The sequence below is a fragment of the Podarcis vaucheri genome (assembly GCF_965113315.1).
Source record: "Podarcis vaucheri genome assembly, chromosome: 9".
NCBI lineage: Eukaryota > Metazoa > Chordata > Lepidosauria > Squamata > Lacertidae > Podarcis > Podarcis vaucheri.
The window spans coordinates 17,618,130-17,645,694 of NC_138767.1; the positions used below are offsets into that span (position 1 = coordinate 17,618,130).

At 40.1% G+C, this 27,565-nt stretch overlaps 1 protein-coding gene across 6 annotated transcripts in view; it reads left to right on the forward strand.

Annotated features, from left to right (window-relative positions):
* CCSER1 (coiled-coil serine rich protein 1) overlaps positions 1-27,565 on the forward strand; it is a 726,914-nt gene that overhangs the window by 192,906 nt on the left and 506,443 nt on the right. For all 6 annotated transcript variants that reach the window (XM_082236373.1, XM_082236372.1, XM_082236374.1 and 3 more), the window contains one exon: positions 13,760-13,880. In XM_082236373.1, coding sequence (XP_082092499.1) covers positions 13,760-13,880 — 121 coding nt within the window. The remainder of the gene's footprint in view (positions 1-13,759; positions 13,881-27,565) is intronic.

The following is a 27,565-nucleotide window of genomic DNA, read 5'->3' on the forward strand; positions in this document are numbered from 1 at the left end:
AGTTGTGTGTGTGTAAATATTGCCCATAGTTGAAAGCATTAAAAAAATTCCTGCCTTTTGAAGTAGTGGGAAATCACTACAGCAGATGAAATGTCTCTGTGCAGTTATGAAATGAATGAAATGTAAGTGGGAGGCTCATATCTACATTGAGGAAATGTTGTGAGCAAGTAAGCATAAATGATGAAGCAAAAGCTGCTATTTTTGTACAGTAGATTTATCCTCTGGTAGTGATGGTGAAACTGTCTTGCTTTGAATGGCTCCTGACTTGGCATTTGTGGACATAATCTATGAATGTTCGAAAAATAGTTGTTGTTTTAAATTGGCTCTCTTCTACTTTTGGAAGGACAATGTATTTTGTTATGTTGTTGGAAACAGATACCTCCCAGCCCTAATGAGGAACGATTGAGGGAGTTGGGTATGTTTAGCCTGGAAAAGTGGAGACTGAGAGAAGATATGATAGCCATCTTCAAATATCTAAAGGGTTGTCACATGGAAGACGGAGCAAGCTTCTTTTCTCTTGCTCTGGAGGGCAGGACCTAAACCAATGGATTCAAGTTACAAGAAATGAGATTCTGACTAAATGTCAGGAAGAACTTTCTGGCAGTAATCTGTTTTACAGTGGAACGGACTCCCTCAAAAGGTGGTGGACTCTCTTTCATTGGGAGTTTTAATGCAGAGGTTGGATGGCCATCTTTCAGGGATGCCTGAGTTGAGATTCCTGCATTGCAGGGGGTTGGACTAGATGACCTGGGGAGTTTCTTCCAACTCTACAGTTCTCTGATTCTTTAATCCACTCCACCAATTACTCCTCATAATACTTGGGAGCTGCTGTAGATGGTGTTCCGATGCAATAAAGGCTTATTCACTGCAGTTGGATCTTGACGGGTGCGGTGAGGGGCAGAGATCACATGCAGGGTCTGAGAGACGAATAGACCACAGCATTCAAAGAGAAGAAGAAGAGGAGGAGGAGGAGGAGTTTGGATTTGATATCCCGCTTTATCACTACCCGAAAGAGTCTCAAAACGGCTAACATTCTCCTTTCCCTTTCTCCCCCACACCAAACACTCTGTGAGGTGAGTGGGGCTGAGAGACTTCAAAGAAGTGTGACTAGCCCAAGGTCATCCAGCAGCTGCATGTGGAGGAGTGGAGACGTGAACCCGGTTCACCAGATTACGAGTCTACCGCTCTTAACCACTACACTACACTGGCTCTCAGCACATTTCTTTCATATTTTGAATTATCTGCAAAAGTCTGTTCATAATCCTGAAGTCCCAGAGTGATGGTTCAACAGCATTCTATGCACATCTGGTTTTATAAATATACAACATCTATAGACATTTGGCTTCTTAAATGATGGGATACTTGCATTAATGCTGGAAGATGCCAACACACTGCCTGCCTGATATAGGTTTGTTGTTGTTTAGTCATTTAGTCGTGTCCGCCTCTTCATCACCCCATGGACCAGAGCACGCCAGGCACTCCTGTATTCCACTGCCTCCCACAGTTTGGTCAAACTCATGCTGATAGAGAACACTATCCAACCATCTCGTCCTCTATCGCCCCCTTCTCCTTGTGCCCTCCATCTTTCCCAACATCAGGGTCTTTTCCAGGGAGTCTTCTCTTCTCATGAGGTGGCCAAAGTATTGGAGCCTCAGCTTCAGGATCTGTCCTTCCAGTGAGCACTCAGGGCTGATTTCCTTCAGAATGGATAGGTTTGATCTTCTTGCAGTCCATGGGACTCTCAGGAGTCTCCTCCAGCACCATAATCCAAAACCTGATATAGGTATGTTAGTACAATTGTCTATGTGGTGGTTTCAAGCTCAGGCTGGTTGTTATTCAGGTTGCTGTTCCTGTTGTCTGCCATTCTAGCTCCTATGGCAGTGCACTGTAAGTCTTACACACATGAACTAGTGCTTGTCAGATAATGAGCTAAATGTTAAAAGACCAAGAGTCCTCCTCTCTTTCCAGTCCCTGAAGAGGAAGATGACTCTATTATCAAACCCTTGTAGTGACCTTATCATGATTTTCTCATACATATTTATTGGTGTTCTAGTGGTATTCTGAAAGGATTATCTCCTGTCACATTTTTAATGCTGTCTGCTGGTGAACACCTTTTAATTGCAGATATTAATTTGCATTCAAATGGGAGGCATCTGGTTCAGCTTTGAAGTAAAAGACAATTTTCAAGCTTTCCAAATGGATAATCTGGCACAATTTCATGAAACTTTATTTATTATTTCAGATAGGCGGAGGCAAGATGAATACAATTGTCAGATTATATCCTCCTTGATTTCTAATTAACAAAGTTATGTTTTCGTTTATTATTATTATTATTATTATTATTATTAGGGTTGCACTGAATGTTCACCTTGAGCCTGAACTTGTGAGTTTTTGAGGGAATGCTCCCCACTCCCAGATTTAATCCTTCTGTTGGCAAGTGTTTGTGGCCAAATGGTTTTTCATTCTGCTGCTGATTTTCAGCCAATTTTTTTCCTGTTTGATTTCTCTGTTGACTGGGATTGCTAGTTAGGAATCATGTACTGAATGTGATGATGTTACTGCGCAACTTACCAAATCTGACTGTGTTCTGATGGCTGTATGGGCAAATGAAACCCATGAAGACTGAGGGCAGCTGTTTTTGAAGGCTACATCAGGGATCACTCACTTTCACAGCCCCGTACTGATCACATGGGTGAATTTTCTGCACAAGTAGATTTTCACAAAATAGGTTCTCCTTTGGACTCAGTCCCATAATCTCCAACATGATGCAGTGGGAAACTGGGACACCCATCTTTTGGAGCACACTCCTGTGCAGGAGAATGTTCCCTCCCAACCCCCCCCCCCAAGATGTTCCAATTTAATTGAATTAGTTGAGGGATATGCAGTCTTGACCCATTATGCTGCGAAATTACAATATATCCATTCTCTGTTCTTTAGAAGCTTCATGGCTTGTAATCTCAAGTAATTGGTTCATTTAATGCAGCTGCAAAGTTTGACATACATGTAATTTTACATGCATGTATAATTGTATTGGGGGGGAAATAACTCATGGTATCAGCTCATGAGATTTTCCTTCTTACACTTCAGGCTAAGTGCATCTATATTATCGCAACCTACCTCATGCATCATCCCCGCCCCTCCCCCCCTGCGTAACAGCCACAGATAACATTTGTAAGTACAGTGGTGCCCCGCAAGACGAATGCCTCGCAAGACGGAAAACCCGCTAGACAAAAGGGTTTTCCGTTTTTGAGCTGCTTCGCAAGACGATTTTCCCTATGGGCTTACTTTGCAAGACGAAAACGTCTTGCGAGTGTTCCGATTTCCCCCCGCTTTCCCCCCTTTTTTCTAAGCCACTAAGCCACTAATAGCCTTTTAGCCGCTAATCCGCTAAGCCTTTAATAGCTGCTAAACCTTTAATAGCCGCTAAACCGCTAATAGCGCTAATCCGCTAAGCCACTAATAGGGTTGCTTCGCAAGACGAAAAAACCGCTAGACGAAGAGACTCGCGGAACGGATTAATTTCGTCTTGCGAGGCACCACTGTAGAAGTAGGCAGCAACTATCAAATATACAAATACATGCTTTGCCAAGTAGCATGCAGATGCTTATGGTAATTTAGTTGCTTAATATGCATTGCCGGGATTTCAAATTAAATATAGCCAGCGATGAATTTTGCAACTTTAACTAAGGGTAGCAGGACACAAAGGTATCACAAAAAAAATCAAACCACTTTGCAGAGGATGAATTTACCATTATCAACTTATACCTAACAGATCACCTACACTGAGGCCTCATCAAATTGTTCATATACGTACCCATCATGTATATTCTAAACCTATCGCAGTACTTTTCCAAACCAATGACAAAATGCAGACATAACAGTAAATCAGGCATAGGCAAACTCGGCCCTCCAGATGTTTTGGGACTACAACTCCCATCATCCCTAGCTAACAGGACCAGTGGTCAGGGAATTGTAGTGCCAAAACATCTGGAGGGCCGAGTTTGCCTATGCCTGCACTAAATCATGGTTTATTGTTACAGGAACAAGTCTGCCGAAACCTCAACCTCACATTCTTTCCCTTCCCCTCTGTGCACTTGATAAGGAGCCAGAGAGTTTCCATACCAATCAAAGTCCCTTGTGACATCCAAACTTAGATAACTGAGGTTTGTTCTAACTATGATTACTGTACTTCAGTTCCCAGAATCTCCAGACTGGGCTGGGAAAAACCCTTCCTGAAACTCTGGAAAGCCACTTCCACAGGGTAGACAATATTCAGCTAGGTAGATTAATGGGATAACTCACTGTAAGGCGGTTTGCAATACTTCTGTTCTATGCTGTTTTAGTATTTCTCTGTTGACTGTGGTTTTTGTCATGAAAATAATTGTGGTTTTATTTTTGTTTGTAACATGATTTTGGAAATGTTGATTATGGAGCATGAAAAACATTTTGAAAATGCATCCGTCGATATAAATGGATGACTTTGCTGCATGTTGTGGTTTGAAAAACGAGACTTCTGAAGATATGTGAAGGGTTTCAGCTAAACTTCAGGAACAGTTGTTGAGCCAGCTGTAGATAGCAAGTTTGATCCAGTGTGAGAGGGGTGTGTGTGTGTGTGTTTATTTTTAACATATGCTACATTCTTGTGTCAGGGATTGTATTAAAAAAATGTGAAATGCACAAAACGTATGCTTAATTGGGCATTTTTTTTAGATCAGACCACACTTTCATAACAATGGCTGTCAGGAAGCATGAAAAAGTATTCCTCTGTTGCTTAATTAAGCCTTGAGCTTTAGTAAGAAAAGTAGCCAAACAATTAATTAATGATTAAAAATTAACGGTGTGTTCTCTCTATTGATTTATGTGGTTAATTAATATAGCAGCATTATAAGGTGTACACTGTCCTTCAGATAACTGTTGTAATAGATGAATGTTTTGCATGAAATTAGTTAAAATCAGCATTATTATTTCTGGTACATAATCATGGAAATGACAGCATGTAAGTACAAGGTGCCATATTCTTCATTTTATGTCTCTGTGTGCATCAAATATGCCTTAATAATGTGTGTTGAAGAATTTGAAAAAGGAAGCTGCTTTTATTTCTTTAAAGACCTGTCATACTTTTTCATGAGGATAAATTATTCGGGTTTGAAATGCTACTTAAAATTCCCCAGATGATGAGAATATTTCTAAGAGACTTGGGTCAGGTGTATGCTGCGTCGCACCAGTTAACATCATCCAGAGGTTACAATTCTGTGGAGGTGAAGACTATTTAAGTTGATGGTAGATAATACTGTTTAAAATGAGATGTAGAAAGCTCAGGAGAAGTTATTGCAAAGGGGGAGAAATCAATAGACAGGGAGATTGGTTTGAAAATCTCTTCCATTTTAAACTTCTCTGATTTTCCAGATTTGAACTAATACACCACAGAGTATCTAATAACAGCAAAAATTGTCACATTGGTATTGCTCAGCACCTGAAATGTAATTGCACTGCAATGTTCAGCTATGTGGGCATAGAAAAACACCACACACACACACACACACACACACACACACACACGAACACACGGACACAGCTCTACTTAGGGCAGAGCTTCCTCAACTTTTCATGTTGGTGACACACTTTTTAGACATGCATCATTTTGCGACACAGTAATTCAGTTTTACTAGCAAGATGGAGGTTAAACTAACCCAGACTTCCTCAAACTCGGCCCTCCAGATGTTTTTGGCTTACAACTCCCATGATCCCTAGCTAGCAGGACCAGTGGTCAGGGATGATGGGAATTGTAGTCTCAAAACATCTGGAGGGCTGAGTTAGAGGAAGCCTGATAACCTTTTTCTAGCAACGGAAGGTGCATGGGGAGTGTTCGTGCAACACACCTACACACTGTAGCCGTCATACTAATGTGTCATGACACACAGTTTGGAGAGCTCTGGCTTAGGGCCTAATTAAGGAAATTTCTTTTCTCTTAAGCAGGTGCTTAAATTTGATATTTTCAAGGCAGGATGAGCCCGTGAGTAGCTTGTCTTTGAGTACATTGACTGCTTTCTCACATTAGCACTAAGTCATTGTTTAAGTATGGTTTCTTCAACAAACTATGCATCATCTCATAGAAGGAACAAGCAAGCCACAACTTGTTTCTCCAAAGGTTGTTATCCCACCATTCTCCTTTCTTTGTGCCTTTGCAGATTGGTGAGCATTTGGGGTTGGGTGGTCAAGCAAACAGCAGTGAAGCAGTGCTGTTGCTCTCATACATAATGCCAAACCGTAGTTAAAACAAACCATGGTTTAGTTGTGAACATGGCTCATTAGGCTGTGGCATGATCAGACCATATATTTTAATGAATTTCCTTTGTTTAGACCACATATGAAATGAAATGTGTATCTTTATTTAGCAACTTTGGTTTGATGCTTTTTCTTTTTTCAAGTTGTATTTAATATGAATAAGACTATGGGACAAACGTTTCTTCACTTCAGTCTGTTTACCCCACAATACACATTGCATAGAATGCAACTAATGAGAAGCTTCGCTTTTACTTGGATGGCCTTTGCCCTACATTATGAATGACAGTCCTGTGTTGGAAGTTGTCTTCTGTTTGAAGGGCTGTCCAGTCTTGGGCCAGAAGTTTCTGTTTCCTTTTTTGTATCAGTTCTACATGTGCTCCATCATTGCTCTCCTTTAATGGATTTTTTTAAATAAAAAAATGCATGAACAATTTGCAATTAGATTGAACGCCTTGTGTACACATTCTTCCCCTAAAATTCACATTTCGTATGGTTTTCCATGCATTTCCTCTTAAATACATACTTTTGTCTGCATACTGTATTAAAATACCAAAAATGCATCACAGAATTCCGAGAACTTCATAAGGCTATTAATGGTTGGGTTCCTATCTGCATATAAGTCTGGGACAAGCAGATTAGGACTGTTATATTTAAAATGTAAATTGAACAAATTTATCTTCTATCCACAGCCCAACCCAACTCCATAAGGGGTTTGCCCCTTATTTCTGAATATTCCAGCCTAATATAAATGAGCACCCAAATTCTTTCAGAAGAAATCAACTCCATAGAACCTGGCAGATTGTTGCTTAGGATCAGTTAGAGAATACAATGACAGTTAATTATTATTAATAATATTATTTACTTATACCCTGCCCATCTGACTGGGTTGCCCCAGCCACTTTGTGAAAGTGACTGTTCACACAATTAATGGGTTTGTCACTAAACATTTCCAAGCCCGCCCACCAAAAAGCACTGTTTCCAGCCAAGAAATTGGGAAATATTCAGTGCAACTCTAGGTGCAATAAGATGTGTAAAATTTCTAGTATTTGGAACATTTTGCAATCAGCTTTAAATATTTTCTGTTAAACTGCTGTTCCTTGGACAAATGTCAAGTATCAGTTTTAGACATGTTCCTAAATTCCAATCAACTAAGATGGTAATTGCACACTAGAGATTAAATCATGTTCTTATAAGTAGAGGTTTAGTGAACTAATTAGTAGTATGTTCCTAAATAAGTTCTAATAATGTGTGTGATCATGCGCTCCAAAATGCAGCTAAATGTGTTTCAATGAGGTCCAGTTTAATCTGGGCAATTAAATTGTTAGTAAATTCAGCTTGTGCATTATAAGCAAAGAATTTTCTGGTTCCCCACTGGAAATCTTCTCTCCTTGAGACTGGGGAAGTATGTGAAGTCACATGTACAGTGGTACCTCGCAAGACGAATGCCTCGCAAGGCGAAAAATGCACAAGACGAAAGAGTTTTCCGTTTTTTGAGTTGTTCCGCAAGATGAATTTCCCTATGGGCTTGCTTCACAAGACGAAACGTCTTGCGAGTTTGTTTCCTTTTTCTTAAAGCCGCTAAGCCGTTAATAGCCGCTAAGCCGAAAAAACCGCAAGACTAAGAGACTCGCGGAACGGATTAATTTTGTCTTGCGAGGCACCACTGTATTTGTGGCTTGGCTCGTTTTTGGATTCACAAAGACTTAGATGGCTTGAAAAGTGGTACAACATGTAAAAAAAATGTGTCTGTGCTTTCTTTCTTTCTTTTTCTTATAGTAGGCAAATGGGCTTGAGCAATAAAAAAGAATGATTTCTAGCAACCATTAGGCACAGTTGCAGGAAAGTCCTGAGAAACAGGCCAAAATGGGCAGGGGGAGACCTTTCCCAAGGGTAAAAATACATGGTTGCACCATAGAATCATGATATCCACAGCAATTTGGCAGAATTCCTTCTTATTTGGGCTCAGAGCTTTAATATACCACAGACACATATAGCTCACTGGCAGGGATTATGCCCTCCCCTTTCATAATGAGCAGGCCACAAAACATCTCACAGAAAACGATGCTGGGAACATTAAACTGTGACATCTTCCTGCATAATAATAGCTCGATGAAACGTAATCAGGGTTGTCTTTTTCCTATGCTGCCAAACCAGAAGCACCAGCATCACATTATCTCAGGACCTACCAACCCTTTAATGATATATCTGCTCTAAGCTCCATTACATAATGATGTGACATTTTGATAGTTTAATGCTAAGTTGTTCTTCTGTACAAGCCGAGTATTGAAGAGGAAAAAGCCCCGTTGGTTGTGTGCAATGTATGGGAGCTCATAATGTGGGTGTGCTTCCCTGTTCTTTGGATCACACCATAGAAATGTTTTTAATGAATTCTTGTTCAATTGTGTATTACCACTGGTAAACCTGCTGGCAAAGAGCTGAGCTGCACTGAACTGAACTGGGGCAGCTCCTAGTGCTATCCGTCATGGCTGCAGTGTGGCCAGGTGTGTCACAACCTCATGTGTGGTTGACTACACAAATTTCCTCTACCTGATTGACAGACTGTCTCCTGATGGAGTTTTGATGAAAGGGGAGAAACCAAAGCAATTGTTCCACATCACTGTATAGTTGAGGTACTGAACACTCTCTCTCTCTCTCTCTCTCTCTCTCTCTCTCTCTCTCTCACACACACACACACACACACACACAGAGAGAGAGAGAGAGAGAGAGAGAGAGAGAGATGGAGGTACTACTATTTCAGTAAGTAGAAAATGACTGTATCCTTGCACCCACTTCTTTCCTTCATACCAAATTTCCTTCGCAAATTAGTGTTGGGAATCTGAGATTAGATACCCATGTAGTGGAATTCGCCCCCAGTTCCAGTCACCACACCGAGACAGCTTTAGGTCCAAAATAGCAGAATATTTTTTGCAGAATATAAGGTTTCAGTAATACAGTTCTGGACATTGATCTATACATACAACTTGTAGCCTTTGCAGATATATGCATACAAGTATAAAGTATTTCTGTTGCTCCAGCAAATCAAAACGTTGCACAGACAGACTCATTCACTTCACAAGACTGACTCCGATACACAGACAGACTCACTGACCGATGAGCTGACATTCCCCAATCACTTACTGTATTTTCTGCTCTATAAGACTCACTTTTTCCCTCCTAAAAAGTAAGGGGAAATGTGTGTGCGCAAATGCAGGCTGCGCAGCTATCCCAGAAGCCAGAACAGCAAGAGGGATTGCTGCTTTCACTGTGCAGCGATCCCTCTTGCTGTCCTGGCTTCTGAGATTCAGAATATTTTTTTCTTGTTTTCCTCCTCCAAAAACTAGGTGTGTCTTGTGGTCTGGTGCGCCTTATAGACCGGAAAATACGGTATATAGTTGGCAGTGGGCCATTACCATAGCAACTGGCTTGGCTGACCATGCACCTGTTGGCTTATCTCCTGCATGGGGTGCTCATGAAGGAAATTAACCTCTGCATTTAGTTCCTTCAATAATTAGCACATCATGTTGAAATGGTGGGAGGAGGGGTAAAAGAGGAAGTTATTATTTATATATTGGAAAAAGTTGAATAAAAATAAAATCTAAAACCCACTAAGCAAACAAAAAACAGACATCCACAGCTATAGGGAACTGCACCGTATATACAGTGTGTTTGTTTTCTTTTGTACAGTAGAACTTCTTAACATCCCCAGAGGTAATTGGATTATTTTGATCCTTGTAGTTTTCCAAAGGGTCTGGCCAAAACAGTAGCTTTATGAATTTTAACATTATTCTGGATGCTTGCATTGCTCAGTTGTGACAGAAATGCCAGCAAAACGTAAGTTTCAATGTTAAAGTAAATAATTTGCATGTATACTTAAGCTTTCCAGGATAAAGGTCATAGAAACATGCAGAGCAGTATAGGATGGAATATTAAAAATTGCATTACTTACACATTCAGGGGCAAGTATTTTTCTATACCAAGTATAGCATTGAACAGCTTGATTTCTTTATGGATTTCACCATGATGACGGCAGCACAAATCAATTGTCCTTGGTATCCTTAAATCCAACTATTAGGATGATGTAAGTCAGCATTTTCTCCACTGGGATCCTTTCTTGACAATACGAAGTAGATATAACTGTATTCTTTCGTGACTATTGTGAAAGAAGGCAGGAAAACAGATAAAGCTTCATAGGATGTAATTCATTTGGTAGTAATGGTCCTATTACAGTAATTACAATTTTGTCATTGTGACTGCAGTGTTTAAAGAACCTGGCCTGTGGCTTAATTGCAGATTTATAGCAACTAACCCTTTGGGGATCATTGTCGTCTGTAATCGCATTCTCGTAACTAATGATTTAAAAAACAGAAGTTCTGTAGCAATTCCACTGCTGCTAACCACCATCAGTTTCATTTGCTTCTATAATGTTGAAATGTAAGATAAAATATGGGCCTGTTAAGGGTACTATGTATGTATGTTTGTATGTATTAAATTTTTACCTTGCAATGCTCAGCCCACATAGGGTCTGGCCTCCACCTGCTTAAAGCAGAAGAAGAAAAATAATCTCTCTCTCTCTCTCTCTCTCTCTCTCTCTCTCTCTCTCTCTCACACACACACACACACACACACACACACACAGAGAGAGAAATAACAATGCTGAAATATCAATGTTTTTAATTAAAGTGCTTTGGTACCCAATAATTGGAAAACCAAAGGTCCTCCTCAAGGGCCATTTCCCCTTACCATCCCAAATGCTGCCTCCGTCAGCATCCATTCCCCTGTCTGTCTCTGAGGGGGAGATGGGTCAGCAAGGCTCCCTCCACCAGTTCAGCTGGGGCGGCTGTCATTTGACATATTTGCTTTCCCTTTTCCCTTTCAAATAATGTATTTTAGATTGTAAGCTGTGACTTTAAACTAGGAACTGCTTTGAGTGCTTTGGCTGCAAGACAGCACATAAATGTAGGAACTCAATAAATTGCAGCTCTTTGCTAGTCTGGATAAATTCTTTCATTTGGCATGGGTGCTTGGGAGAGCACCTCAGAGGATGACCTAAGAACCTAGTCAGATGTACATCAGACAAGACCCTCCTTCATATGTGGACTAAGGTTGGCATATGAGGTGAGGCAGGTGGCTCCTAAAGAGAGAGTCAAATCACAAGTGGGGTTTGATATGCTGGGAATCAGAAGTGGGGAATGGCCTACTGCACTCATATCCTGCTTGTGGGCATCTGATAGGTGTTTTGTTGGCCAACATGAATTAGGAGGCTGAACTAGATGGGCTTTTGGCATGGTCTAGCAGCCAGGCACTTTGTAAGCTTTAATTATTTTATAACTTTTTCAGTGACGCAGTGCCCTCTCCATAGAGGCTCCCCTGGCACCCACACTGTGGTCTGTTCAGTGCCAGCTGAAAATCTCATTTTCCGAAGCCATTAATTTTTATATATGGGCGTTTTATTCCCTAGCCTTTATCATATGATCCCATTGTGTGTTATAATACAATAAAAAGCAATACTGTTTTAAACAATGAAGCAACAAACCAATAGAGGACATTCTTTTTGACAGCCTCTAAACTATCCTCCTTTTCTGTCTGACACTTTTATTATATAGCTTTCACCTTTTGCTGATAGCACACCACATTACCCTGACCTTTGACTCTGTCCAGCTATCCATTCTGATTGAAAATAGTTTTAGCTGGTTTTAATCTTGAATTTTTGTATGACTCTTCCATGCAACTCTTTCATCTCTGCTTGTTGTTATTTATTACATTCATATCTCACCTTTCCTCTAATGGGGGAGCAGTTTTTCTTTTCAACTCCCCGAGAAGTAGATTAGGCTGGGAATTAGTAGATTAGGCAGTGACTGGCCCAAGATCACCAAGTGAGCTTAATGGCTGAGTGGGGATTTAAAAGCTGGTCTTCCATGTCCTGCTTCAAGACACACCTGCACCTCACTGTTGTGAGGGTAAACATCTGCAGCAGGGAGCCTTTTGTATCCGTGGAGGCTGTATATGCAGTTGAGAACTACAGTGACTGGCAGAGGCTTCCCAGGGCTTCCCAACCCTACTTAGAAATGCCAGGGATTGAGTTTGGAACTTTCTGGGCTGTATTCAACTCTCTGCTTGTTGTTCTACTCTTGAGTACAACTACTGCTGAATACCACCATCTGTATGCAAGGCAGATGCTCTCCTGTTGAGTTATGGCCTTTCCTCACCAGTGTATTGGTGTATTAGTGGTGTCAGTATTTGGTACATAAACTGTAGAGCCATGAATTTTGGTTGAACTTGAGGACGAAGAAGGGCTGGCTGAGTTGCTATTTGCGATTGAACCTGATGCTGGAGAACAGTGATAGCTAGAACATAAAGGTCAAGGTTTCCTGTATGTTTGCAGGGAGATCATGTTTAACAAATAGCAGAACACTGTGAATGTTGCTCTTATACCATCTTTGCCCCAGGGAGGTGACTCAGTGGGCAAAAGCTATAGTTAAGTAAATGATAAGTAAACAATGATGCAGTTATCTCAGCAGGCTTGCTAATTAGTGTAGGTTACATTGGTTTTTATTATGCTACGTACCTGACCACTGGGAACTGTGTGGAATCCCCCATCTACTTTCAGATACATCTAACTTGGCAGGGGGTTGGATTCGATGGCCCTTGTGGTCTCTTCCAACTCTATGATTCTATGATTCTAACAGCTGTCAGGTAGTTATGATTCCCATATGTCTTTAAAAGAAAGAAAGAAAGAAAGAGAAAGAAATGGTGCTAATAATGCTAACCCTTTCAATCACAAGTTCACCTTAGGGGAAATTTTCATGTTTGTGCTTCATGATAGGTTTTCCTTGCTCACAGTTGATTATCCAAGATGCTTTCATAGTTTGGGCCTTACTGGAAAAGACTGAAAAGAAGGCTATATACTTCATAAATGAGAACAAAAATAAGCATGGCATTAGTGCAGAGCTGGAGAGCCTTTGACCCTGTTTTTGCCATACAGCTCCCAGCAAAGCAAGTCAACATAGCCAGTGATTGGGGATGATGGGAGCTGTAGTCCAACAACATCCGCAGATCCACAAGTTAGCCACCCCTGCTTTAGTGTCTTGTATATACTTTCACACACAAGATGTATGAATACACAAGTTCCTTATAACTGCAAGTATAACAGCCTTTTAAAACCCAATGTCTTCCATGATTTTTGGTATGTTGCATGCTGAAATGGCATCTGAGCTCTGAAATGTAGCATTCAAGAGTAGCTGAGGCCTTAATGTGGACATCAGGCACTAAGGAGCTACATATGTCAGGACTGCTTAAACTTCCCATTCTCCCATTAATTCAGAGCTGAAGCATGCAACCAGCAAACTTGTGCAGTGAACCTGTTGCTGGACTATATCGCTTCAGACAGTTAGTGGAGAAGCCCATGTTTAAAATAATGTCGGGAAGGAAAAGCCAGAAATACATTGGTGGTAACCAAATCACTGTTATTTTGCAGTTTGCCGGGAAGATTCACACCAGTCTATAGTCTCGTGTGCTGCTGTGTTGCTTACTCCCATTGAACCAACTGCTGAAGGAAAGAAGAAGGAACAGCCAAAAATGACTGAAGTGACCAAACAGTGAGTGAGACATTACAATATACTTCTGGTTTGCTTAGCAAAAAGTGAGAATAAGTTCTGCCTATCAGGATTCACACACTGCATCTTCCTCCACTTACTTCTCAGATAACTGACTTAACAAGCACTTCTGACTGTTGCTATGTATAGCAGAAAATTTAGGTTGCACAATTAAAGTTGTTTTGGTGCTGTTGCACAACAACAGAGTGTCTTATGCAGCCACCTTAATCTCTGGATGCTTGCCTTTTCCGGTTTATAATACTATGGGCCAGGAGAAGCTTGACAGAAGATGGCAATAAACACCCTGATTTCTTGAAGGGATGTTTCAACAAAGAAGGGGGTGGCTTTCCACAGCTGGTGGTCCAGCTTTGAAACAGCCTCCTCACCAAGATTTGGCAGAGCATATAAACTGTGGCGTTTTCTCCCCCTTGGCAAGCTAAATCATTTTCCTTTAGACATTGCTATAAAGTTGTTTTATGGGTGCATTGTTGTCGAAATTTTCTGCAGAAGGAATGGTTTTATATGCCTATGGTATATTTAGTTGTGAGCTGTGATAGCAAAAGTAGGGCATAAATTAATAAAGATAATAAAATATTATTATTCCCTGTGTGTGTGTGTGTGTGTGTGTGTGTGCACGCACACACACACACACACACTACAAAAGCACACTGAACTGACAGTTTCAATGAACACCTACCTATAACCCACAAGATCCCTTTTCTAAATAAATACAGTCAGGTTGGATTCTACCAGTACATCCATGAAGATGTACTTGGCCGGTTCTTGGCCGGTTAGAGCTCCCTTTAGACTGGCGTAATAGTCAAAATGTGTAGCCCCTAGTCAAAATGTGTAGCCACCTGATCTTGTATTCATGCAACAGATTGAATTACTGGGTGGATAATCTGGGAAGAAGCACAATTAACCACTGGAAGACGAAAGCCCAGTGAATGATGTGAGAACCATGAATATCATGTTTTGTGTAGGATCAAGTACCTTGGCAATGCAGAACAAGTCATACTTGTCTCCCTGATCTCCCATAGCACTTACTTCCCCCAGTGCAAATTTGTATTATATTTCTCCAACAGCATTTACAGGTGAGTTCAGAGGAAGATGAAGCGGAAAGCTAATAAGCTAGAGACTTTGAACACTTCAAGCCTAGATTATATTTTTTTCACACATACTACCCTGCTGTATGACATTTGTTCAGAGTTGATTTGTTGTTTGAATTCATAGAAATAAAACAATTTTTAAAAGCGCACTGACATTTGGGGCAAACATTCCAAGTCTCCTTGGTGTTGCTATGGTGACAGTTCAGCAAGCCTCTGTTGAAGGAATGCGGATGCTAAAACTTCTTGTGAACTTTATTTTAGCTTGGTAGGAAGCACCAAACATATTCATTAAAAAAACCACACACACACACACACACACACACACACACACACACACACACACACACAAAAGCCCAGAGACATATTGAGATGGCTACATAATGGAAGGGATGTGTCCTAAACTGAGAACACCAAAAAAGGAAGCTAGTTTGTGTTCTGGAAAATAAAGCACTTCTAAGTGTGGCTGATCACAGGCTGCCAGATGAAAGCTCATGCTGCCTTGCAAGGAACAATCTAAGGAATCTGGAAATACGTAATAAAGGTCTCTTGTATGCTGAGGATTTCAGTGAGACTATGCTTTGTTGCTTGATGCTATCAGCGTTGACAAACCACAATAATAAAATGTCAGTGTAACAGAGTGCAACTCCACTGAGAACTGATTCACACAATCTATTTTTGTCTCCGCCATTTCCATGTTTATTTTGAGTGAGCTGTTGCTGTTATGCTGCTGCTTCTCCCTGTAGAAGCCTGCCCCTCTCAATATCTCTGAGAGAGGGGCAGTGCATGGGGATAATAAGTAATAATAATAATAAATTTTATTTATACCCTGCCCTCCCCAGCCAAAACTGGGCTCAGAGCGGCTAGCATCAAATATATGACAAATTACCATAAAATCAAGCAATCAATTAAAATACATCCTACATCCTAAAATCAAGTCAGAATCAAAGTAAAATCCAATCAGGATGCCGGAAAGGGCCTTCTCTTTGGTAGTGCCCTGCTTTTGGAATGCCCTTCTATCCCAGATGCAGCCGATACCTACTTTACTTTCTATTTGGTGCCAATTTAAAATGTATTCATTTGCCCAAGCAGATTTGTGATGGTGCTGGGCATTTTGTTTAGACTCAGGATAGAGCAGAGCCTACAGTATTAAAGGAAATATAGTAAATGAAAACTTTCCACATGTGTTCACATATGAAGGGATGAGGTAACAAATCATAGTTCTGCTGCTGTAGGAAATTAGGGGTGAGAGACTGGATTCCTGGACATTAATCAGGAAAGCTCTTTTTTAATTGGAAACTTTATGTCTTGGCACTCCAGTGGCACCACGACACTACTTTTGGTAAGTTACAGTAACTTTCCTTTGCAGTACTGCAAGTAACAGTGACCAAGCATATATGATGCAATGGTACACGGTGCAGAGGTTTAAAAAGACTGGCAAAATTAAATATCCTGGGAGGAATTAAATGACATATTATATTCACCATAACTGGTGAATGAGGCTGAAAAGCAATTCCAGAGAGTTTAGATTTTGTTTCTCTTAATTGGTGCAAATAACATGACTTAACTAGTTGAACAAAGCCCCTTCAGTTCTTCAGATGCCCAGTTTGGGAGGATCATGTAGAGGGCCCTAATGTAACCATGGGGCCATCAAAATGGAGTTACATCCAATTCAGCTTTTCATTCTGCTACAACTTGCTCATAAATACAAGGAAGACAAAGGAGCTTGTGGTGGACTTCAGGAGACAGAAGAGCAACATCCAGCCACTTTTGATTGATGGGGTCTGTGTGGAGAGGGTAACAACGTTCAGATTTCTGGGCATTGAATTACAAGATGATCTGTCCTGGAGAGTCAACACAAGGGGGCTTGTGAAGAAGGCGCAGCAGAGACTGTACTTTTTGAGAATACTAAGGAAAAACCATCTTCCGCAGAAACTGCTGCTTGCCTTCTATCACTGTGCAATTGAGAGCGTGCTCATTTATGGCTTATGTGTGTGGTACGAAAGCTGTACTGCCCAGGACAGGATGCGGTTGTGCAGGGTTGTTAAGGCAGCAGAGAGCATTGTTGGCTGCCCACTCTCCACCTTAGAGCAGATTTATGCCACAAGGTGCCATAGGAAGGCACTGGACATAGTAAAAGATCCATCGCATCCTGGTCACTGTCTCTTCGAGCTCTTGCCGTCGGGACGGAGATACAGGACGATGAAGACAAGAACGAGCCGTCTTAAGAACAGCTTCTTCTCCAGAGCGATCTCGGCCCTGAATGGGAAGCCCAGACTTTGAAAGTCATCTAATCTCCCTTGCTGTATTATACTGTATTGTTTAATTAGTGTTTTAATGGAGCAGTCAAGTAATTTCGTTGTCCCCGAAGGGGGCAATGACAATAAAGATATTCTTATTCTTATTCTTATTCTTATTCTTATTCTTATTCTTATTCTTATTCTTATTCTTATTCTTATTCTTATTCTTATTATTGCAATGAGGTTTTTGGCATTTTGGTTGTCACTGGTGAGGAATCACAAGCCATAATGATGTCAGGACATAGGGCAAGTTGGGGAGAGGGCGGGGCTTGATACAGAGCTGCCATTTTTTAAATAGAAAACTTGAGAGTTTTGCTCCTCCTTGAAAACTTTATCCCCATTCTCCAGGGGATATGGTGCATGCTGTTTCTGTTTGTAATCTAAATTGGTTGTATTAAGTCTTCAAGTGTGTGATTGATAGGTCCCGGGTTGCAAGGTGAGATGGAAGGAAGTAGATAATTAAGCTGCTTGTGCATTATCTGGGCAGAAACATCGAAAGAGCTGCTTTACTGAACAGGAGAGCACCTTATCAGATTTGTTATTGTAATGAACTGGTGATGCTTTTTATTATGCTGTGTGCCAGCTGTTAACACTCTCATAAAACATATTGCCAACCAGAATAATGCTAAATTGCTGTTCAAACACAGCTATCTGGGAAGCCAAGGTTACCTTGATGGCACAACAGAAATAGTCCACTGATTTACGCAGGTAGCACATTTCCTTCTGTATGGTATTGACTTGGCTACATCTAATCTAGCTCTATACCCAAGAACTTTAGAGCATTTTCACAGCCTTCTGGGTTTTGTGTGTGTGATTGCCCAGTGCCAGATGCACAGCTGATTGCAATTTTACCTGCCACATCCGGAAAGTCCTGTATTAATTTCCAGCATGCACTTGACCCCCTACCCCTTGGCATGGTGAACAGCAAGTCTTGGTAATGCTAAGCTAATTTTACGCAGATCTTTTTACACAATGGTTTTTGACAAAATGCAATGGGAGACCACACTGCAGAATTTTGTGGACAAAATAAATTTCATTTCCCCTGTTAGTGTTCAGAGTTGTGTGTGACACCTTGGAAAGCTATGCTTTCATTTTTGATAAAATGAATTACTAGGCTTAATTAATGCAGGTAAAAACTTGTAAGCAAATGAGCAAGCCTGGAAAGTACAGTGAGATTAAGCGATGCTTCTAAGGCTCTGGGCCAATGGTCACTAAAGCCTAATCTTCTTGGAAATTAACCTGCATCTCAATGTGCATGATTTATTATTAAACACAGAATTTGGGTTAAGAGAATACATGCAGTTTTGTTCTTTTTTGGCAAAGTCAATCCTTTGATTAAAACAAGAACCATTCATTGTATATTTTGATTTGCCGAGTGACAGACTCGGCTTACTAAGGATGCTCATAAAGTTGGTTTGGCTGAGGTCCCAGTATGAGTTTTGAGGGCTCATAAAGCTGACCTCGTAGAAGAGGTGAACATTACAGGGCTCCTGAATTATTTTCCAGCTTGGATTAAAAAAAGCTGCCTTTATAGAAGAAAGATGTGGAATGCTATGGTTTACGACTCCAGATCAGATTTTCTGGAAAATTGACCAGTGGACTTGGCATTTATGGATATTTTGACAATTTGTCATCAAGTTTATTTAATCACTTTCCCCCTCTGCCTCTCTTTCAAAATACAGAATACCTAGGTTATGCCCACTGGCCCACCCACTCTATTCATCCAGCCAATCTACCCAATTCCCTTTAAGCAGAACTCACCTGCCTGGGCTGCATGATGATTATCTAGTCCCAACAGTGAAGTAAGACATTGAGGAAGGTGTCTCTCTTATTTCTTAGTGCACTTGGATTGAAGGTTTGACAGGGGCCTGGCAAATTCATTTGGAAAAATAGACCAAACTATTTCTGGTTTTTTCATCAATTAGTTCCTTCTGAGTCAATCTAGTGGAAGTCTGTGTATAAGTTTCGATTGCTTGTCTGTCTTGCTAAGAGAAAATAAAGTGAATTGCTGGGGGAAAAATTATTTTTATATGTATTACAACATAGGTATGGAATGCAATATTCATTTAATAATAAAGTACCTAATCTTGCAATAAAGACTAAATTATTACAATTTAGGAGGGAAATCTCAATATTTAGTGTATCAGTTACAATAATTAATGAATAACACTCAAAAATATGGATATGTAACACTTTTGCCATATTTATGTTTCAAACTTTGCACCATAAGGCTACAGTCCTTATGCACACCTGCCTAGAATTAAGTCCAATTGAACTTAGCAGGGCTTACTTTTAAGTAGATAAGTAAAGGATTGATCTGTATATCTTTTTTGTTTGTTTTGGAATTCAAACTTTTTGGTATTAATGCTCATAATTAGTCATAAATTTATTGCTAAAGAGAACAAGGGAATCCCAACACAAAGACCTAATGATTTCCCTGCGAAATGTAAAGCCTTTGAGAAGCCAACTAAAAAATGATGTTCAGTGCAAATTGTCACTGAGCCCACCCTTTGTAAACCACGTAGGAATATCTGGAGAAATTTAATGCACTACAGGAAAGAGCAGAAACATTTAAGCATTAATGCTATCTGTGAAAGTAGACAAAATTAATTTAGTAATTTGGAACGTTGCAGCATTTGAATTAAAGTTCCCTCTCAATAATTACAAATTAGGTTGCAGAAACAGATTTGCAACTCAGCTGTGAGGATTAATCAAGTACATTATTACAAGATGCTGTTTGCGAGTAATAAAACATTATAAAATTGAAATAATGCAATATGTGCACGTGCGCACAAAGAAAACTAAGACAGCTCTTTCATGAGACGGATGTGTAGTGGATTAACAACACAAACTTGTGCATGTCTACTTAGAAGTAAGCCCCATTGAGTTCAACTGGACCTACTTTGTCAAGTAAGGAGGCATGTACCATGAGGTTAATTATCTTGCCATGTTGTATAATAGGTAAGTTCCCCAGGCAGCCACAGCAGCACTGGAGCTGCTTGTAGTTTTACATTTTATTTATTTGTAAATGAAAAGATTTCTATACCGCTTCTCACCAATCTGATTTCCTATATAATAGAACAAAATCGAATAAAAAACAATAATTTTCGTTAAAAGCAATAAGATCACTTCCAGTTCTTGACTGGACAAAGTTCAATTTGTTTGTTCTGGTATATAAAGCCCACTCTGGAAGAATGGCAGATGAAAGTGATAGACTATATGGGACTGGCTGAAATGACTGGCAGAATCTGAGACCAGGGGAAAGAGACGGCGGAGGAAAATTGGAAGAAATTTAAAGTTTATCTTAAGAAACACTGTAAAGTTAATGAGTGCTAAAATGTCGAGATTTGAGGGGAAAAAGGGGTTTACAGCTGAAAAAGATTAAGTAAAAGAAAAGAATAAGGGGAAAATTCGATAAAATTAAGTGTTAGGAATTGCTGAATTTTTTTTGGAAATTGGGATGTAGAAAGGGGAGGTATGGGGAAGTCGATGAAGTAAGGTTTAAGGGAAAAAAAGGATATGAAATTATACATGTTTGTAAGTGTTTTTGTTTGTCTGTTTGTGTTTATAAAAATTTTGTAAAACCAATAAAAATTTTATAAAAATAAATAAATATAAAGCCCAGTATGACTTGGGACTTGGATACCTAAAATATCATCTCTCCCCTTGTATACCTGACCAATCACACTGCACAGTGCAGAAGAGGGTCTTCTGCAGATACCAACTCATCAAGAGGTCTGCTCCCCCCAGATAGGAATTGGGTCTTTAGTGTTATGGCACCTATCCTTTGCAATTCCCTCCCATTAAATATTAGAAGGTTACTATCTCTGTTGACATTTTGGTGCCTACTGAAGACCTTCCCCCTTCAGCAAGCTTTTAAAACTAGAGATCTTTCTCAGTCTGCATCTGTATTGGAATTGTTTTTAGGAGGTTTGATTACCGCTTGCGTGTTTGCCACCTTGGCTCCTTTGGAATGAAGGGTGGGATATAAAGTCAATCATCATCATCTTCACTTGATCTATATCCAGCTTCCTTTTCCTCCCAAAGGAGTCTGTCACAATGACCAGGGGCTTCCTTGTGAGCAGGGCCAATTGGATGGGACTTTGTTTAGAAATTATTTATTATAATTGTTAAGAGTGAATTTCTGTTTAATTTTTATATGCTGATATTTAATATTATTCTATTGGATTGTTGAAGATTACTTTGTTTACTGGTCTGGTGGGTCTTTTTTGAAGCCGGGTTAACAGACCAGCTCTGCAACCACATTTTTGCTTTCGCTCTTTTCTCTTTCGCTTCTTTCGGCACTTCCCCCTCCAGACGACAATCCATAGAGACCCTGGAGGTCTTACTATGCAGTTTGGTATACAGTGGGACCTTTGAAACTCTCTAGTTATCTCTATTTTTCTTGCGAGCCCGATGTTTACCAGTTTTGTGCGTGAGTAGGTGAGGTATTGGGAGCTCAGATCCGCAGCGTATGAACGCGCCGCCATCTTGGAACTTCCATTCATAGCATTCCCTTTCTTTTTTCTCCTCCTATGAAGACGCTGCATCCTAATGTTTTAATGTTGTATTTTAATCTTTTTTTAAAATTGTATTTAATCAACTTGTTTTTATTATTGGTTGTTAGCCGCCCTGAGCCCGGTTTTTGCTGGGGAGGGCGGGGTATAAATAAATTATTATTATTATTATTATTATTATTATTATTATTATTATTATTATTATTATTTATTTGCTTATTTTAAAGTTATGTTTTATTATCACATTTTTGTATTGGATTAGATTGTTATAAGGTGTACATTCTTTGTTTCTTCAGCTTGTAAACTGCCTTGGGTATTGTAAAGCAGAAAGACAGTATACAAATTAAAAGTGATGCTGCTGATGATGATAGCCATACTTGCTTCTCAGCTGGTTGATAACTGAGTTATGAGGGCAGTTGGCCGGCCCCATGTTTCCAGTGCTCAGAGGCTTACAGCCACCACTTTTGATTGCACCAGAAGGAAGCAGCTCCAACCGTGTAGTGGGTACATGTGAAAAACTGATATGTGGCCTATAGAAACAGTATTTTTTTTTTTTTTACCATACCATTATGGGATGAGTATTGTTTATAGAAGCCAAAGTAAATTTGTGATTTGCTTGTCAGGCATCATTTCAAAAATGAGAACATTTTTGGAAAGTCTAAATTTTTTTTTTCATTGTGGAAACCTTCACAAAGGCAATGCAATAATCACTGTTTCTGCAATATACTGCTGGTGGTATTAAAAAAAGGAAAGATAACACCTGAAAGTGAAAGTAAGATAACAGGCATTATATAGAAATTGAATATAACTGCTGGAGATATTTTCCAGAGATAAAAATGAAGCATACAAAATGACAGTGTGGAGTCAAATTCCTAATAGATGATTGCACCATTTAAGTGTTTTTCCAATTTCCCCAGTTAAGTAGAACATTGAAGTGGATGAGCAATTCTGTCCTGTGTGAGTTCTTTAAATCCATGCTTAAAGTTGAATAGCCTTACAACAGGAACAGAGATCACTTGGTCCAGTTATCAGGATCTTACGATTTGGCTTTGATGAACGCCACATGTAACTACTGATCCACAGCCCCAGGCAGAGGGCGTATTCACAGTATTCCAAGAATCTTGCCCCATAACAGTCCATCTTTCTTGACATGGTTTACACTGAACTTTATGAGCCAATAATTTGACCCACTATGATGACCACTTACAGGGCCAGTCCTGGGATCAGCATCCTTTACAGCTTGCAAAGGCCCCAAACCTAGCAAGGGGCCTACTGATTTTGGAGCTCCCGATTCTGCTCTTCTTACTTGCTGGCATGGTCTGTTCACTTGTTTTTTCTAAGCAAGTGACCATGATGGATGGAAGAAGAAGGAGCAGCAGCAGCCCTGTTTCACTCTGGGTAATAATATGCGTATGGTGACCATAGAGAGAGGACAAGTCACTGGGCAACAACCCCACTAAAGGCATGGACCTTGTCAGTGATGGGCCCAACAAAGTCAACTTGCCCAAGAGCCTCCTAAAAGATGGAACTGGCCCTGATAATTGTGCATTCTCTGGTGGTTTCTTTCTTGCAGCCTGTGTCCATCAGCTTCTGTGCACCATGTTTATGTTTATTGAATACTCATTTTTTCTCTCCCTAATGCTGTGCCAGTTCAATTTTTACTTTTTCTGTAAACCACTTTGAGGTTTGCTTTTTACAAAAAAAGTGGTGCATGAATTTTATGAAATGAAAATAAATAGATAATTTGGGGGAAATGGGGAGAGTAATGGAGGGTGGGTGGCAAAGCTGGATGGGGAGAGATTCAGGAAAGACAAAAAGGACATTCTTTATGTAACACATAGTTAAACTTATGCTAGTGATAGTCATCTGCCTAGATTGCTTAAAATCAGAAAAAAATCATGAAGATTAAAGGAATCAATGGCTCCTAGTTATGACTGATATTATGCCACTGCCAGGACCAGGGGCAACATGCCTCTGAACAACAGTTGGGGAACCATAATGGGAAGCCAGATGGTGGGTTACTCAACAGTCCTTTGGTCTGATCCAACATTAAAATTGTTAAGTTCTTAAATGAAATCCAGAGGCAGTGCAGCTCTGAATTTCAGCTTTGGGGAGATAACTACTGGGATGATGGCTTGTGGGCTTTCCAGAAGCAGGTGAACATTAGAAGAACTCTGTTAGTTCAGACCAAAGGCCTAGTTCACCAGTGTCCTGTTTCCTACACTGACCAATCAGCTATACCTGTGAGGAACCCAAAAGCAGGGCATGAGGTACATCTGCCTGTCTGGTTGTTGAAAATTGAATTTTGGGAAAGATGGCCTCAAGGTCTGAACCAAGAGGGCTCTTCTTTTGTTTTTATGGTGCTGACTAGCTCAGCTTCTTTGTTCTCCCAGACCATACACGTTCTCTGCTGACTTCTGGTCGCACAACACATTTCCAAATTGTCTGTGAAAGTAACAAGATGCTGAGTTTAAGGATGTTTAGAAAATATATTTTTGTTACTGAACGTTTAAAAGACTATGCAAATGATATGAGATACCATTCAAATAAGAAACAATTAGCAAAGGACACAAAAGGTCAGCATCTGTTATTAAGATAATATGTTATGCCAAATGGTTTACATTCCATGGAGATATTCTAGCTAATCAAATTCTGCTGTGTTAGTTCAGCTTTTGATCCCTTGAAAATAACAAATAATAATCAGCATTGTAATATTAGGACTAATCTCAACTAATCATTCTTTCAGAAAGTTTCTCTTTTAAGTGATTCCAATTGCTGCAAATTGGCCAAGATTCTTTTGTTTCACATTACTGGTTAATTGTTTGGACTTTTCATATCAAGTATTCTGTAAAAGTCTGCTGTGAACATTCATATATTCGCACAGTGAAAAAAAATAGTTTTCCTATAATTTACAGTCATGGGAAAAATATAGTATGCTCTTCGAATTCTGTGGTTTCGCATATGAGGATATAATAACAATTATCAGAGGATCTTAAAATAGGTGTATACACCCTCCGATGAACATATTGCACTGTGTCATTTATTTAACAGCCATGTGTTGTTATCCGTTAATACACCTTAAGGTTTGGCCTTTTTACTGATACTACATACTGACTAACCATTTTTTAAGGAATTGGGTACTGTATATGGTGCAGAAATGGCTGCACCATTATAAAATGCCAACATTACAATCTTGACACTCCATCTTGCTTCACTGTGGTTTAAAATATTCTCTTCCGATAATGTAGCCTATTGCCAGGTGCCACAGCAAATGGACGAAGGGTCCACTTTAACTCTGTACGTAATTGAGGACTGGATTGGCACACTATTGTAATGCAAATCCCCTAATTAGTGACAGCAAGCAAGGGTTTTACTTATATTTTGACAGCCTCTTCAAAAATGAAATGCCCAAAAGTACTAAAAGGAAATAGTTTTGCTTTATGTGCATATTATCCAGTAAGAGACAGTGACAATGAAAATGTACTCCTAACTTCTTCCTTTCACTTTCATAAATGAAAAGCAACATGCTCTGCTGTCATTAACTACCGTTAAACCAATCACTTCCATGCCTGTAACAGTAAGCAATTTCATAGTAGGATGTAGGTATTTCTTTTAAGGTGCTTAAAGTATTTGGCATCTAGTTACTTTTTGTTTCCTTAAATCAGTCCTGTTAAACATATTATGTTAATAGTTTATGTATTTCTGTATGGCAGGTAGAGGACCCAAGACTGTAAAAATAGTATCTTGCATAAGGCCATTTAGTGATTGAGGTAGGATTTGAACCAGGGACTCCTGATTTCTAGCTCAGCCTCTTTGCCACATGTGGTCCACTTGTTTACTCTATATCTCTGCACTAATTTATAAGCTAAAAAGGTAAAGAAGAAGAAGAAGAAGAAGAAGAAGAGTTTGGATTTGATATCCCGCCTTACACTCCCCTTCAGGAGTCTCAAAGCGGCTAACAATCTCCTTTCCCTTCCTCCCCCACAACAAACACTCTGTGAGGTGAGTGGGGCTGAGAGACTTCAGAGGAGTGTGACTGGCCCAAGGTCACCCAGCAGCTGCATGTGAAGGAGCGGAGACGCGAACTCGGTTCCCCAGATTACGAGACTGCCGCTCTCAACCACTACACCACACTGGCTCTCTCACAAAGGACCCCTGGATGGTTAAGTCCAGTCAAAGGTGACTATGGGGTGCAGTGTTCTTCTTGCTTCAGGCTGAGGGAGCTGGCCTTTGTTCACAGACAGCTTTCCGGGTCATGTGGCCAGCATGATTAAACAGTTTCTGGGGCAATGGAACACTGTGACGGAAGCCAGAGCACACGGAAACACTGTTTACCTTGCTGCCACAGCAGTACCTATTTATCTACTTGCACTGGTATGCTTTTGAACTGCTAGGTTGGCAGGAGCTGGGACAGAGCAACGGGACCTCATCCCGTTGCGTGGATTTGAACCACTGACCTTCTGATCGGCAAGGCCAAGAGGCTCAGTGGTTTAGACCAGAGCACCATCTGCATCTTTTTCTTCCATAGACAAACTTCCATAGACAAACACAAAAGTTGTTATTTCAAATGAACCAAGAACTATATGTGGTTGTAAAGCTTCAATAATTCATGTAACATGGAGGGATAATAAATTCTTCATTTCCCCCATGCTCACTGTAGAGATATTAAGGTATGATCTATGATAATTTATGTCACTATGTAGCATCTATGTAACAGTGTAAATACTTGGTATAGCACAATGCTTCACAAAATATGAGTGCAGATCCATTGTAGCAGCCATTGGGAAAATGAAATTTTGTTCTAGTGCACTGCCAGTGCCAGAATACCTTTGTATTACAGATCTCTGCAGCCATAATTTTTGTAAGGGGCACACTTCAGATTTTTAGGTGTACAACTGATATATGAACATGTTAAATTCATGATCATGCAGGTGCAGATATCAGAGAGACGGTGTTTTCTGTGTCTCCTATTTGAATATAAACTAACTGAAGGCAAACCTGTGTTGTTGTGGTAGAATGTGTGAAATTTTATGCCTTTGAGCATAAGTCAGTGGCAGATGAGATGGCAAGCCAAGAGTTGCTGTGTCACTAACTGTAGAATTGGGCAAGGCTTCAAATTATGGTGTTTCAGGTGGCCCAAGGTTGATTGCCCACAGAACCTGGAGAAGCCTGAAAAATCTCACCGAGCCTGCTTCCTGAGCGTGGCCTGCTGGATGAATCAAGAGTTTTCTGGGCTACAACACCTGCTGGGTGGGGATGCCACAGAAAGGCAAAGAAGTGTTTGTCAGGAGTCCAGGGGGCTGGCCCTTTAAGAGCCACAACCTTTAGATAAAGGGGCAGAGTTTGGGAAAGATGGACTTGAGGCCGACATTCATCAGACCACAGTCCTCATACAGCTTCTGCTTGCTGGAAGATGTCCATGGATATTGCCTTGTACTTGTGGGTACCTGGTACAAGTGGGTCAAAGCAAACGTAACTGTCAATAGAAAAGTATTCATTAATATATTAAAATACTGTGGATTGAATACCTGGTGAAGCTTGATTGATACTGGATCGAAGCCACAAAAGGATAGGTTGGAGGAACCCATTTTGCGTTATGATTTCATGCAGATACTATCAAAATGCACAAAGGTCTGAAGAGAAGACAGTGTCACCAGGGACACTTTGGTCATGGCTTTTGCGCTTTCCCCCATCCCCATTTTACCATCTTGCCTGAACACTAATATATTCTTTTCCACTTTTGTATTTAAAACATAAAGAAAGCA